Here is a 14,036-nt window from a genome sequence, read left to right as displayed (position 1 = left end):
AAACTGACCATAGATCAGCCTCTAGGGGCAATCATAACTCATTATCAAACACAGTAACCGCAGTAACACTCAGACAACCACCATAGCTTCTGTCACATGTCAATATACTGTAATTATCACAACCACAAGCTGCCCTAATATCATACGAGCATTACCATCACAATTACATGGCCACATTATCAATTCAAACTGCATTTCCTGTCTACACAGCGAACACTAGCAACCAACTCATTTATGACAGAACTAGTGTGTGTCTGTGGTATCATTTGTCTGTTAGATTAGATAAAAGCAACTTTAACGGGTGGATCAGATGTGTTTATCTCAACACACTGAGATACCAGAAAAAGGTGTGTATGTGTGTGTGCACGTGTGCATGTGTGTGTATCCGGTTCAGCAGCTGCTGTTACGTCTGGTATTTGATATCCTGGTCTTTGTGTGTGACTGTGGGCTCGTCTCCAAGGAGATTTACATATGATGGAGGATTTAGATACTCTCGTACACACACACACACACACACACACACACACACACACACACAAACACACATTAACACACCCTTGAGTTAGCTATAATGGCCAGGATAAAGATGGACCCTGAAGGGAAGGCTGATATATTTATTATTGTCTCTCAAAAAGCTCTTATAGCTGCTGGCTATTATCAATGCTAATGATTGTTGTTGTCTGATCAATACAGGTGATTGACTGACAAGGTGAGCCTTCCAAGGCCTCATACACCCCTATTTAGGAGGTTTGGCTAAATATAAAGCTTTGAATAGTGAGGTTCGGTCCATTTGCGGGGGTGTGAAGGTGTGCAGCCCATAATAGATCCTTGGTAACACTTTACTTGACATCCAGCATCATAACGCGTTATGCCATGGTCATAACCATGTCATAACATGTCATAACAGCTGACATAACTTGTCAAAACCTGTCATAAATGGTCAATGACCCATATATTTACACATGTTGTGACATATTGCATTATTTTATGGCTGGTTATGACACCTACATAAGAGTGTCAAAACCCACATTTATTCAAATGTATTTTTTCCCTGCCAAGAAGTTTCCTTTCGTTTGAAAGTTTGTTTCTTAAGTTCTTTGTTGTTGTTGTAATGAATTCTTTACAGTCATGTTTTTATTTATTTTATAACTTGTAGAAAATACACTTTATGGCACTGTGATAAAGCATTATGACCATCCTGTGTCATTTAACTTGGACTAAGAAAATACACTTTATGACACTGTCAAGAGGCATTATGACCATCCTGTGTCACTTTACTTGGACTAAGAAAATGCACTTTATGACACTGTCAAGAAGCGTTATGACCATCATAATCATATAAGCCAGATAGGCCTATCCAGGCACATGCCCTTATGTCAGTCATCAGTCACAAAGAGGGTGTCTTGTTCTGCCCCTGCATTCATCCCAGTTATCAGAAACAGAGCATTGGGGTAGGTGCATGTCTGACATCAATGTGTGTTTAATTACAATGATCATTTAATATGGTCAATTTCAGAAAATGTTATATAACTTAAACATACTGTTGACACGTAGGCTATGGTGTAATGGAATGTTTTGCCTTGTGTGGTAGGTTTTGTGGGTTTTGACACTCTTATGTAGGTGTCATAACCAGCCATAGACTAACGCAATATATGTCACAACAGGTCTAAATGTTTCATGACAGTTTTATGACCATAGTATGACATGGTTATGACGCTGGATATCAAGTAAAGTGCTACCAGATCCGGTTATGTTTTGCTGCCTGTAACAGGAATTTCCAGTTGAACAAAAAGGAGAGTAGTCGTTGATAACATCAATCAAAATCATTTCAGTTCAATTGCAAGTTGCAACATGCAGCTCTTGGAGACAGGCCCTTTAAATTCTAATCAGACAGTACTCAATGTTCTCTAAACATCAGCCTGAGAGGAGTGTACGAAGTCAAAACAGAAGGCAGTAACTTTGCCAGCTGCTACAGAATCACATAGTATTCATACAGTGGGGGAAAAAAGTATTTAGTCAGCCACCAATTGTGCAAATTCTCCCACTTAAAAAGATGAGAGAGACCTGTAATTTTCATCATAGGTACACGTCAACTATGACAGACAAATTGAGAAAAATAATTCCAGAAAATCACATTGTAGGATTTTAAATTAATTTATTTGCAAATTATGGTGGAAAATAAGTATTTGGTCACCTACAAACAAGCAAGATTTCTGGCTTTCACAGACCTGTAACTTCTTCTTTAAGAGGCTCCTCTGTCCTCCACTCATTACCTGTATTAATGGCACCTGTTTGAACTTGTTATCAGTATAAAAGACACCTGTCCACAACCTCAAAGAGTCACACTCCAAACTCCACTATGGCCAAGACCAAAGAGCTGTCAAAGGACACCAGAAACAAAATTGTAGACCTGCACCAGGCTGGGAAGACTGAATCTGCAATAGGTAAGCAGCTTGGTTTGAAGAAATCAACTGTGGGAACAATTATTAGGAAATGGAAGACATACAAGACCACTGATAATCTCCCTCGATCTGGGGCTCCACGCAAGATCTCACCCCGTGGGGTCAAAATGATCACAAGAACGGTGAGCAAAAATCCCAGAACCACACAGGGGGACCTAGTGAATGACCTGCAGAGAGCTGGGACCAAAGTAACAAAGCCTACCATCAGTAACACACTACACCGCCAGGGACTCAAATCCTGCAGTGCCAGACGTGTCCCCCTGCTTAAGCCAGTACATGTCCAGGCCCGTCTGAAGTTTGCTAGAGTGCATTTGGATGAACCAGAAGAGGATTGGGAGAATGTCATATGGTCAGATGAAACCAAAATATAACTTTTTGGTAAAAACTCAACTCGTCGTGTTTGGAGGACAAAGAATGCTGAGTTGCATCCAAAGAACACCATACCTACTGTGAAGCATGGGGGTGGAAACATCATGCTTTGGGGCTGTTTTTCTGCAAAGGGACCAGGACGACTGATCCGTGTAAAGGAAAGAATGAATGGGGCCATGTATCGTGAGATTTTGAGTGAAAACCTCCTTCCATCAGCAAGGGCATTGAAGATGAAACGTGGCTGGGTCTTTCAGCATGACAATGATCCCAAACACACCGCCCGGGCAACGAAGGAGTGGCTTCGTAAGAAGCGTTTCAAGGTCCTGGAGTGGCCTAGCCAGTCTCCAGATCTCAACCCCATAGAAAATCTTTGGAGGGAGTTGAAAGTCCGTGTTGCCCAGCGACAGCCCCAAAACATCACTGCTCTAGAGGAGATCTGCATGGAGGAATGGGCCAAAATACCAGCAACAGTGTGTGAAAACCTTGTGAAGACTTACAGAAAACGTTTGACCTGTGTCATTGCCAACAAAGGGTATATAACAAAGTATTGAGAAACTTTTGTTATTGACCAAATACTTATTTTCCACCATAATTTGCAAATAAATTCATTAAAAATCCTACAATGTGATTTTCTGGATTTTTTAAATTCTCATTTTGTCTGTCATAGTTGACGTGTACCTATGATGAAAATTACAGGCCTCTCTCATCTTTTTAAGTGGGAGAACTTGCACAATTGGTGGCTGACTAAATACTTTTTTTCCCCACTGTATTGTCATCAGTACTATGAGAATCAGTGTGTCCTCAGCCACTGTAAAACGATATAAGAACAATCCAGAACATCAGTAACAGGTCTAGTGACCATCAACCAGTACACAAATGAGTGTCACAAATAGAACACTGGAAATCATGTGCATTACAGAAAAGGGAAACAATATATGCTAAGCATTGTGTTAATACCTATTAACTGAATATTAACTTTATTCATCTTAAATATTCCCGTTTCACCGCCAGAGGACATTTGAGTCTAATTGTATTGTCTCTCTAATGGGGTTTCATGTGCATCGATAATTTTAGTGGAGATTTTTTAAGAATGTTTTGAAGAAGGGATTTAGCTCTAGTGACTACATCTGTGTTACCCTAGAGACCACAAGAAAGTTTCTGCAAAATAAAATCAAACTCCCTATTTTTGTCTACAGTATATACAGAGCCCAAGGGGGATTACTTTTTTGGTGTGCATATTTGTGCTTCATTACCGTGGTGACTAACCCTGTGTCTTCCCTGTATCCCCCCTCCTCCTCCTCCTCCTTCTCCTCCTTCTACTTCTCCTCAGTACCACTAAGTACGGGGTGCTCACCTTCTTGCCTCGTTTCCTGTATGAGCAGATCCGCCGCGCCGCCAACGCCTTCTTCCTCTTCATCGCCCTGATGCAGGTAGGCCACGCCCAGTACAGGTGGAGGGCGCAACGTCAAATGTGTTGTCTAGAGAAGATAATATTCTCTGTCGCGTAGAACTATAAAACGAATCAGCTCTGTCCATTACATTTCTATCTGTAACCTGCATTGACAACCTGACCGTGTCTAACCAAACCGTCAGTGTTTTCTCAACATTGTCTCTGTGTTCTTCCTCTCAGCAAATCCCTGATGTGTCTCCTACGGGTCGCTACACCACCCTGGTACCACTCATCTTCATCCTCACTGTGGCCGGGATCAAAGAGATCATAGAGGACTATGTAAGTAGGACGGACACAGCTCAACAGTCACAGCTCAACAGACACAGCTCAGCAGACACAGCTCAGCAGACACAGCTCAGCAGACACAGCTCAGCAGACACAGCTCAGCTCAGCTCCCCCGCTGTGGAACAACACCCTGCAGAGTTTCTAAATCTCCCCCTCTGTTCCAAAACAATGGCTTAGCCAGCACTGTGCCATTCTTGTGCGTCTAATGTGACAGAAAAAGGGAGGGGACTCATAAGGAACTAACACCCCCTCTCTGTCTCTTTACAGCAAAGACACAAGGCAGACAACACAGTCAACAAGAAAAAGACCACAGGTATTGGACGTGTGTGCCCATGCTAGCCAGTTTCATCAGTGAATTCCATGTAAACTCAGCAAGAAAAGAAATGTCCTCTCACTGTCAACTGCGTTTATTTTCAGCAAACATAACATGTGTAAATATTTGTATGAACATAACAAGATTCAACAACTGAGACATAAACTGAACAAGTTCCACAGACATGTGACTAACATAAATGGAGTAATGTGTCCCTGATCAAAGGGGCGGGGTCAAAATCAAAAGTAACAGTCAGTATCTGGTGTGGCCACCAGCTGCATTAAGTACTGCAGTGCATCTCCTCCTCATGGACTGCACCAGATTTACCAGTTATTGCTGTGAGATGTTAACCCACTCTTCCACCAAGGCACCTGCAAGTTCCCTGACATTTCTGGGGGGAATGGCCCTAGCCCTCACCCTCCGAACCAACAGGTCCCAGACGTGCTCAATGGGATTGAGATCCGTGCTCTTCGCTGACATTCCTGTCTTGCAGGAAATCACGCACAGAACGAGCAGTATGGCTGGTGGCATTGTCATGCTGGAGGGTCAGGATGAGCCTGCAGGAAGGGTACCACAAGAGGGAGGAGGATGTCTTCCCTGTAACGCACAGCGTTGAGATTGCCTGCAATGACAACAAGCTCAGTCCGATGATGCTGTGACACACCGCCCCAGACCATGACAGACCCTCCACCTCCAAATCGATCCCGCTCCAGAGTACAGGCCTCGGTGTAACGCTCATTCCTTCGACAATAAACGTGAATCCGACCATCACCCCTGGTGAGCAAAACCACAACTCGTCAGTGAAGAGCACTTTTTGCCAGTCCTGTCTGTTCCAGCAACAGTGGGTTTGTGCCCATAGGCGACGTTGTTGCCAGTGATGTCTGGTGAGGACCTGCCTTACAACAGGCCTACAAGCCCTCAGTCCAGCCTCTCTTAGCCTATTGCGGACAGTCTGAGCACTGATGGAGGGATTGTGCGTTCCTGGTGTAACTCGGGCAGTTGTTGTTGCCATCCTGTACCTGTCCCACAGGTGTGATGTTCAGATGTACCGATCCTGTGCAGGTGTTGTTACACGTGTTCTGCCACTGCGAGGACGATCAGCTGTCCGTCCTGTCTCCCTGTAGCGCTGTCTTAGGCGTCTCACAGTACGGACATTGCAATTTGTTGCACTGGCCACATCTGCAGTCCTCATGCCTCCTTGCAGCATGCCTAAGGCATGTTCACGCAGATGAGCAGGGACCCTGGGCATCTTTCTTTTGGTGTTTTTCAGAGTCAGTAGAAATACCTCTTTAGTGTCCAAAGTTTTCATAACTGTGACCTTAATTGCCTACCGTCTGTAAGCTGTTAGTGTCTTAACGACCGTTCCACAGGTGCATGTTCATTAATTGTTTATGGTTCATTGAACAAGCATGGGAAACAGTGTTTAAACCCTTTCAGGATCCTGAAAAAGGGATGTTTCTTTTTTTGCTGAGTTTAGTTTAAGGAATAGACAGTTGTGCTTTAGGAAAGAGCAGCAGTATATGAAGTGTATAGGCTAACAGCTCTGTTGTCATTGTGTCTCAGTTCTGAGGAATGGAGCCTGGCAGACCATCATATGGAAACAGGTAACATTACACTCATCCTCTTCTCTCAACAGCCAGTCTGACTAGTGGTTACAGATGGAGCCGACAGTTCTTTCCACAACACACGACCTGAACATGGAAAAACTCCTAACTAGGAGCACAAGCATTTCGCTACACCCGCAATAACATCTGCAAAATATATGTACAGTGGGGAGAACAAGTATTTGATACACTGCCGATTTTGCAGGTTTTCCTACTTACAAAGCATGTAGAGGTCTGTAATTGTTATCATAGGTACACTTCAACTGTGAGAGACGGAATCTAAAACAAAAATCCAGAAAATCACATTGTATGATTTTTAAGTAATTAATTTGCATTTTATTGCATGACATAAGTATTTGATACATCAGAAAAGCAGAACTTAATATTTGGTACAGAAACCTTTGTTTGCAATTACAGAGATCATACGTTTCCTGTAGGTCTTGACCAGGTTTGCACACACTGCAGCAGGGATTTTGGCCCACTCCTCCATACAGACCTTCTCCAGATCCTTCAGGTTTCGGGGCTGTCGCTGGGCAATACGGACTTTAAGCTCCCTCCAAAGATTTTATATTGGGTTCAGGTCTGGAGACTGGCTAGGCCACTCCAGGACCTTGAGATGCTTCTTACGGAGCCACTCCTTAGTTGCCCTGGCTGTGTGTTTCGGGTCGTTGTCATGCTGGAAGACCCAGCCACGACCCATCTTCAATGCTCTTACTGAGGGAAGGAGGTTGTTGGCCAAGATCTCGCGATACATGGCCCCATCCATCCTCCCCTTAATACGGTGCAGTCGTCCTGTCCCCTTTGCAGAAAAGCATCCCCAAAGAATGATGTTTCCACCTTCATGCTTCGTGGTTGGGATGGTGTTCTTGGGGTTGTACTCCTCCTTCTTCTTCCTCCAAACACGGCGAGTGGAGTTTAGACCAAAAAGCTCAATTTTTGTCTCATCAGACCACATGACCTTCTCCCATTCCTCCTCTGGATCATCCAGATGGTCATTGGCAAACTTCAGACGGGCCTGGACATGCGCTGACTTGAGCAGGGGGACCTTGCGTGCACTGCAGGATTTTAATCCATGACGGCGTAGTGTGTTACTAATGGTTTTCTTTGAGACTGTGGTCCCAGCTCTCTTCAGGTCATTGACCAGGTCCTGTCGTGTAGTTCCGGGCTGATCCCTCACCTTCCTCATGATCATTGATGCCCCACGAGGTGAGATCTTGCATGGCGCCCCAGACCGAGGGTGATTGACCGTCATCTTGAACTTCTTCCATTTTCAAAAAATTGCGCCAACAGTTGTTGCCTTCTCACCAAGCTGCTTGCCTATTGTCCTGTAGCCCATCCCAGCCTTGTGCAGGTCTACAATTTTATCCCTGATGTCCTTACACAGCTCTCTGGTCTTGGCCATTGTGGATAGGTTGGAGTCTGTTTGATTGAGTGTGTGGACAGGTGTCTTTTATACAGGTAACGAGTTCAAACAGGTGCAGTTAATACAGGTAATGAGTGGAGAACAGGAGGGCTTCTTAAAGAAAAACTAACAGGTCTGTGAGAGCCGGAATTCTTACTGGTTGGTAGGTGATCAAATACTTATGTCATGCAATAAAATGCAAATTAATTACTTAAAAATCATACAATGTGATTTTCTGGATAAAAATGACAGACCTCTACATGCTTTGTAAGTAGGAAAACCTGCAAAATCGGCAGTGTATCAAATACTTGTTCTCCCCACTGTATGTGATCAATAAAATTGTATTTGATTTGAACTCTAGTTGCAGCCTGTAACTAGGTCCCAGAGTTTTTCCTGATCAGGTGATATGGTGAAGGAAAACTCTGGGCCCCTAGTAATAAAGACTGCATGGCACATTCTGTACCTCTCCGGAATGTTCTCTGGCATCTTTCTCAATGTTGGTTAATGTCCTCTGTATCTAATGCTGACCTTGCTCTGACTGAGGGAAGCGTCAGGTATTAACATACACAGTAAAGCTACTTCCTGCTCACTGTCACTTTCTCTCTCCCTCCCTCCACCATCCCCTCCCTCCGTCCCTCCATCCCTGCCTCCACCATCCCTCTCCCTCCCTCCACCATCCCTCTCCCTCCCTCCACCATGCCTCTCTCTCTCTCCCTCCATCCATCCATCCATTTTCAATGTCATTCTCACCTCACGCTGTTGCATTGCTGCATCCTGGCCACAAGGTGGCAGTAGGAGACATAGTGAAGGTGACCAATGGGCAGCATCTTCCAGCTGACATGGTCATAGTGTCCTCCAGGTTGGTTTGCGGTCTTGTGTTTTTGTGTGGTCAGTGTTAGTACGAGTAGTGTTTGATCAGTAGGGTCAAGCTAGTAATAGGGGAGGCATTGAGGGTTGTCACCATTATGTTTGATCAATGATTCAATATTGTAATTTGACCGTTGCATAGATAAATGTTGTGGTAAAGTTGGACTCCATCTCTCTCCATAGTGAGCCCCAGGCCATGTGTTACACTGAGACCTCCAACCTGGATGGAGAAACCAACCTGAAGATCAGACAGGTGAGACGCGTGCGGAATGACCCCAACGGTATGTTTTATCAGCCTCCGGAGGAGCTGGTGATGGGACTGTGTGTGTTAGTGTGTGTGTGTGTGTGTGTTAGTGTGTGTGTGTGTGTGTTAGTGTGTACCTGCTCTAACAGGGTGTGTGTATATTTCAGGGTCTCCCTCTCACAGTTGGTCTCCAGTCTCTGGAGGAGCTGATGGGTCTCTCTGGCCGTCTGGAATGTGAAGAGCCCAACAGACACCTGTATGACTTCACTGGGACCCTACGCCTGGACAACCAAAAGTACTGAACACACACACACTCTGTCTCTCTCTCTCTCAACACACACCCAACATAGGATTGCATCATTTTGAACCTCCACCTGATTGTCACTGTTCTCACTCTCCAGTGCGGTTCCTCTGGGTCCTGACCAGGTGCTGCTGCGAGGTGCCCAGCTCAGGAACACGCAATGGGTTGTGGGAATTATAGTCTACACTGGACATGACTCCAAACTGATGCAGGTGAGCCATTTCAAGCCTTTATTGGGATGCAAACCTAACTTGAATCATAGTCTTGAATCAAGCGAATCTAAACTCTAATACAAGGCTGTAGAGTTTGGTGTTCATCCTCCTTCCGTGTTCCCAAACTCTGTGCCATTTGGGGTGTTTTGTAGTTCCACTTGAATGTGGTGAATGTTCCTTCCAGAACTCGACCAAGGCCCCTCTGAAGCGTTCTAACGTGGAGCGGGTGACCAACGTCCAGATTCTGGTGCTGTTCTGCATTCTGCTGGTGATGGCGCTAGTGAGTTCTATAGGAGCCTCCATCTGGAACCAGCAACACACTGAGGAGGCCTGCTGGTACCTGTCACGCGCAGGTGAGAATACACACACACACACACACACCCTTGGACACACACCCATGGACACACACACACACATGCCCGTTAGTTATTTATCCCTCTTCCATACAACCACTTGACCGTGTGTGTGTCTACAGGTGACATCTCCACTAACTTCTGGTATAACCTGCTGACGTTCATCATCCTCTACAACAACCTCATCCCCATCAGCCTGCTGGTCACTCTGGAGGTGGTCAGGTTCACACAGGCACTCTTCATCAACTGGGTACGGACGGGCGCACGCTCGTGTGTGTGTGTGTGTAGAGAGTGTTTGGCTGTCTTTAGATGTCTTTCATCTAACGTCTCTGTGTTTGGTGTCAGGATGTGGAGATGTACTACCCGGAGACAGACACACCCGCCATGGCTCGAACGTCCAATCTCAACGAAGAACTGGGCCAGGTGAGGATGGACTCACCACCAATCTTTATCATGTTCACATCAGGGCTCAACCAATCAGAGTTGATTCCTGTTATGAACTGATACCCTTCCTTTTTCCCCTCTCTCCCAGGTGAAGTATCTGTTTTCTGATAAGACAGGAACGCTCACCTGTAATGTCATGCACTTCAAGAAGTGTACCATCGCTGGAATAACATACGGGCACTTCCCTGACCTAGATGGTGATCGTTCCATGGAGGACTTCAGGTCAGTGACCTCCTCTTATTCTTCACCTTTGGCTGTGATTTGGCTGTGCTATTCTTTTGTTTTATATAATTAGTGTATATTAGTAGTGTTTAATTCTGTCCATTTCCTTCTCTCTCAGTCCCCTGCCGTGCAGCAGTCAGAACTCCACAGAGTTTGATGACCCCACTCTCATCCAGAACATTGAGAATAACCATGTAGGTGTTCCCCTGAGCACCTGAGTTCTTCTTCTCGTGATAATTATTATACTGAATGAGAATGACACTGGGCAGTGTATGACTACTCTCTGTCTCTCTCTCGATCTCGCTCTCGATCTCGCTCTCTCTCCCGTTCCCTCTCTCCAGCCGACCTCTGCTCAGATCTGTGAGTTCCTGACGATGATGGCGGTGTGTCACACGGTGGTCCCAGAGAGAGAAGAGGACCAGCTTATCTATCAGGCCTCCTCGCCAGGTAGACAGCCTATCACGACACAGCTTATATACCTTAGAGTCAATCATAACTCGGCTACTAGACAATAGAACCAAACACATCCAAGCTACTACACCTTAGAGCCAATCGTACTAATCAACTCAACATGAACTAGTATGTGCACTGCATGTGTGTTTTCCTTTCCTCAGATGAAGGAGCTCTGGTGAAAGGAGCCAAAGGTCTGGGCTTCGTTTTCACAGCAAGGACTCCTGGCTCAGTTATCATCGAAGCCGTAAGTGTGGGCTGGAGACACGGGGATGGACACGTCATTTGAAGAAAATAAATATCATCCTCTTCTCTGTTTCATTCTTTCTATTTGTTTGTGTCTTTCAGAGGGGGAAGGAGGAGAGCTTTGAGTTGCTGAATGTGCTGGAGTTTTCAAGGTAAATAAAATGACACTCATACACATACGCACACACACAATCACGACACACACACACATTCACAGACACTTAACAGTCATTCCCTTTTCTACAGTAACCGTAAGCGCATGTCTGTAGTGGTCCGAACCCCCGATGGGAAACTGCGTCTTTACTGCAAGGGAGCAGTGAGTATAACCCCAGTCATTGACTGCACCCACAGTTTATTCCCCTAGTGGCATTGCTTATATTGATGATGAACCGGCGCGTGTTGATGATGTCATTTACATTTACATTTTAGTCATGTTGTGTGTTTCAGGATAATGTGATCTTTGAGCGTCTCACTGATGCGTCTCAGTACAAAGAGCTGACCATCGCACATCTGGAACAGTTCGCCACCGAGGGTACGGCCTTTCTCTTTTTAAATGTCCTGGTCTTGGTCATATTTGTTCCTCCTAACTTTTTCCTACGTTCTCTTACCTATTTACCATATTTTTCTCTGCAAGATTCATTTTTCCCTTTCACTCCCTTTTTGTTATCTACATTATTACTACATTATTTCTACAGTATTACATGTTGACCTTGTCCCCCCCAGGTCTGCGGACTCTGTGTTTTAGCTATGTTGATCTGGAGGAGGGGGTGTACCAGGAGTGGCTGAAGGAGTACACCCGGATTAGCACTATCATCAAAGACCGGGCCCAGAAACTAGAGGACTGCTACGAACTGCTGGAGAAGGTAAGGGTTAAGGTTGGGCTTAGCAGTTAGTGATTAGCATTGCATGTCTAGTTAGATACTGAAAATACATACCTCTGTACTGTCTAGCATGGTAAGATGGTGACGACCCCTCACCCCATCTCTTTCAGTCAGTGTGTTGCTGGGCTGGTGGGTTTGTCCAGCAGAGGGCACAGTGGTCCCACTGATCCACTGTAGAGAATTATGACCTCTCAGTGCTGAAGAAGCCATTTTTCCCCAGAGGAAACTCCCCCTATATGTGTGTGTGTGTGTGTGTGTGTGTGTGTGTGTGTGTGTGTGTGTGTGTGTGTGTGTGTGTGTGTGTGTGTGTGCTAACCCCAGTCAGTCTCTCTCCTAAGGTGTCAACAGTACAGACACCCTGTAACCCAGAGGACAGCTCCAGTATACCTGGACGTGTATATATCTGGACGTGATCATGTCTGCAGTCACTAATAGTCTGGACATGGCAGCTGTAGGCATTCTGAGAGTGTGTCTGTTAAGGCTGGTCATTAGGATGGAACATCGACACCACAGCTGCCTTTGTTTGGCTGTAATGTGAGGCAGTACTCCAGTAAAGAGGGGTTTTGAGAGACGGCCCAGAGGAGAGGAGGAGTAGAGAGGTGACGGGATAAAAGTGAGGGAAGAGGAAAAACTGAAAAACCACAGGGATAATTACCCTCACCAGTCTGCCAAGAGCCCCTTAAAACTGGAGTCAACAACACCACACTGTTTCCTTATGTGTGTGTGTGTGTGTGTGTGTGTGTGTGTACATATGACTGTATTTGCGTGTTTTAATAGAGTTCAATATAAACGTTTGGGAAACATTAACAGACTTTCCCCATGCTGCTGTTTGACCCACATAGAGAGTTTTAACATGATACCCACCTTTTCTTACCCTGTCTTATGCTGCTGCTGACCAGCCTGTCTCTTCTACTTGGTTGTAGCTTATAAGCGGTGCCTCACAACACAATGAACCACCAAACTCCTCCATGTTGTATTTTGTCCAGAAAGGCATTTTCTGAATGTATTTACATGTATGCCTCTCTCTTAGTTTAACCCCACTCATTGTCTTTCATAAATTCCCTCTCTCTACCTCTCCCCCTCTCTCTCTCTCCCCTCTTTCTCCCCCTTTCCTCCCCCTTTCCCCCCCTCCCCTTTCTCTCTCCCCCTTCCCTCCCCCCATCTCTCTCCCCTCTCTCTCCCCCCTCTCTCTCCCTCTTTCCCTTTCCCTCTCTGTCTATAGGACCTGTTGTTGTTGGGGGCCACAGCTATAGAGGACCGTCTCCAGGCAGGGGTCCCTGAGACCATCGCTACTCTGATGAAGGCCGACATCAAGATCTGGGTCCTCACTGGAGACAAACAGGAGACCGCCATCAACATAGGTGAGAGAGAGAGAGGGGCATGAAGGGGGAGAGAGAGAGAGAGAGAGAGAGAGAGATGGAGGGAGAGAGAGAGATGGAGGGAAAGAGAGGGATGGAGGGAGATGGAGTTTACTTATTTTTAATGTGTGTCTGTTTCTATGCTGTATCTGAGATTGTATTCTCTGTTTTAGGTTACTCCTGTCGTCTGGTGACCCACGGCATGTCTCTCCTCATCGTCAACGAGGACTCACTGGATGTGAGTACATCTTCCTCACATCCGGGGGGGGGGGGTTGGGACTGTGTGGGCTCTAGAGTGTTACCGTGGGAATCGGGGTGTGGTGCAGGAGAGATTGGTGGGTGTGTCTCTTTGTCTCCTCACAGGTGGAGGTAATTAAGGTGTCTGGTGTCTTCCTGGAGAAAGAGATGAAAGACACCTACTGCTGTATCTCTCCTCTCATCCCTGTCTCTCTCACACACACGTTGGCATAGTCAGTCTTTATTACATGTCTGTGAGCATTATTGAGTGTGAATGCAGACTCCAATGTAGTGCCAGTTTGGAGACACTCTGTAGAACACAGTATGCTGCGGTCA

The 14,036-nt window shown here is 45.6% G+C and overlaps 1 protein-coding gene across 3 annotated transcripts in view; it reads left to right on the top strand.

Moving 5' to 3' along the window:
• The window catches only part of LOC121569264 (phospholipid-transporting ATPase IB), a 115,077-nt gene that overhangs the window by 23,345 nt on the left and 77,696 nt on the right, over positions 1–14,036 (top strand). For all 3 annotated transcript variants that reach the window (XM_041880070.2, XM_041880069.2, XM_041880071.2), the window contains exons 3-23: positions 4,162–4,261; positions 4,462–4,560; positions 4,834–4,879; positions 6,443–6,483; positions 8,671–8,744; positions 8,936–9,005; positions 9,164–9,291; positions 9,398–9,509; positions 9,694–9,862; positions 9,985–10,112; positions 10,208–10,285; positions 10,395–10,528; positions 10,647–10,722; positions 10,870–10,975; positions 11,143–11,225; positions 11,327–11,376; positions 11,471–11,540; positions 11,672–11,756; positions 11,948–12,087; positions 13,328–13,466; positions 13,637–13,701. In XM_041880070.2, the coding sequence (XP_041736004.1) occupies positions 4,162–4,261; positions 4,462–4,560; positions 4,834–4,879; positions 6,443–6,483; positions 8,671–8,744; positions 8,936–9,005; positions 9,164–9,291; positions 9,398–9,509; positions 9,694–9,862; positions 9,985–10,112; positions 10,208–10,285; positions 10,395–10,528; positions 10,647–10,722; positions 10,870–10,975; positions 11,143–11,225; positions 11,327–11,376; positions 11,471–11,540; positions 11,672–11,756; positions 11,948–12,087; positions 13,328–13,466; positions 13,637–13,701 (1,993 nt within the window). The remainder of the gene's footprint in view (positions 1–4,161; positions 4,262–4,461; positions 4,561–4,833; positions 4,880–6,442; positions 6,484–8,670; positions 8,745–8,935; positions 9,006–9,163; positions 9,292–9,397; positions 9,510–9,693; positions 9,863–9,984; positions 10,113–10,207; positions 10,286–10,394; positions 10,529–10,646; positions 10,723–10,869; positions 10,976–11,142; positions 11,226–11,326; positions 11,377–11,470; positions 11,541–11,671; positions 11,757–11,947; positions 12,088–13,327; positions 13,467–13,636; positions 13,702–14,036) is intronic.

This window comes from Coregonus clupeaformis, chromosome 7 (assembly GCF_020615455.1).
Source record: "Coregonus clupeaformis isolate EN_2021a chromosome 7, ASM2061545v1, whole genome shotgun sequence".
In the NCBI taxonomy this organism is placed as follows: domain Eukaryota; kingdom Metazoa; phylum Chordata; class Actinopteri; order Salmoniformes; family Salmonidae; genus Coregonus; species Coregonus clupeaformis.
This window is presented reverse-complemented; position numbering and strand designations above follow the sequence as displayed.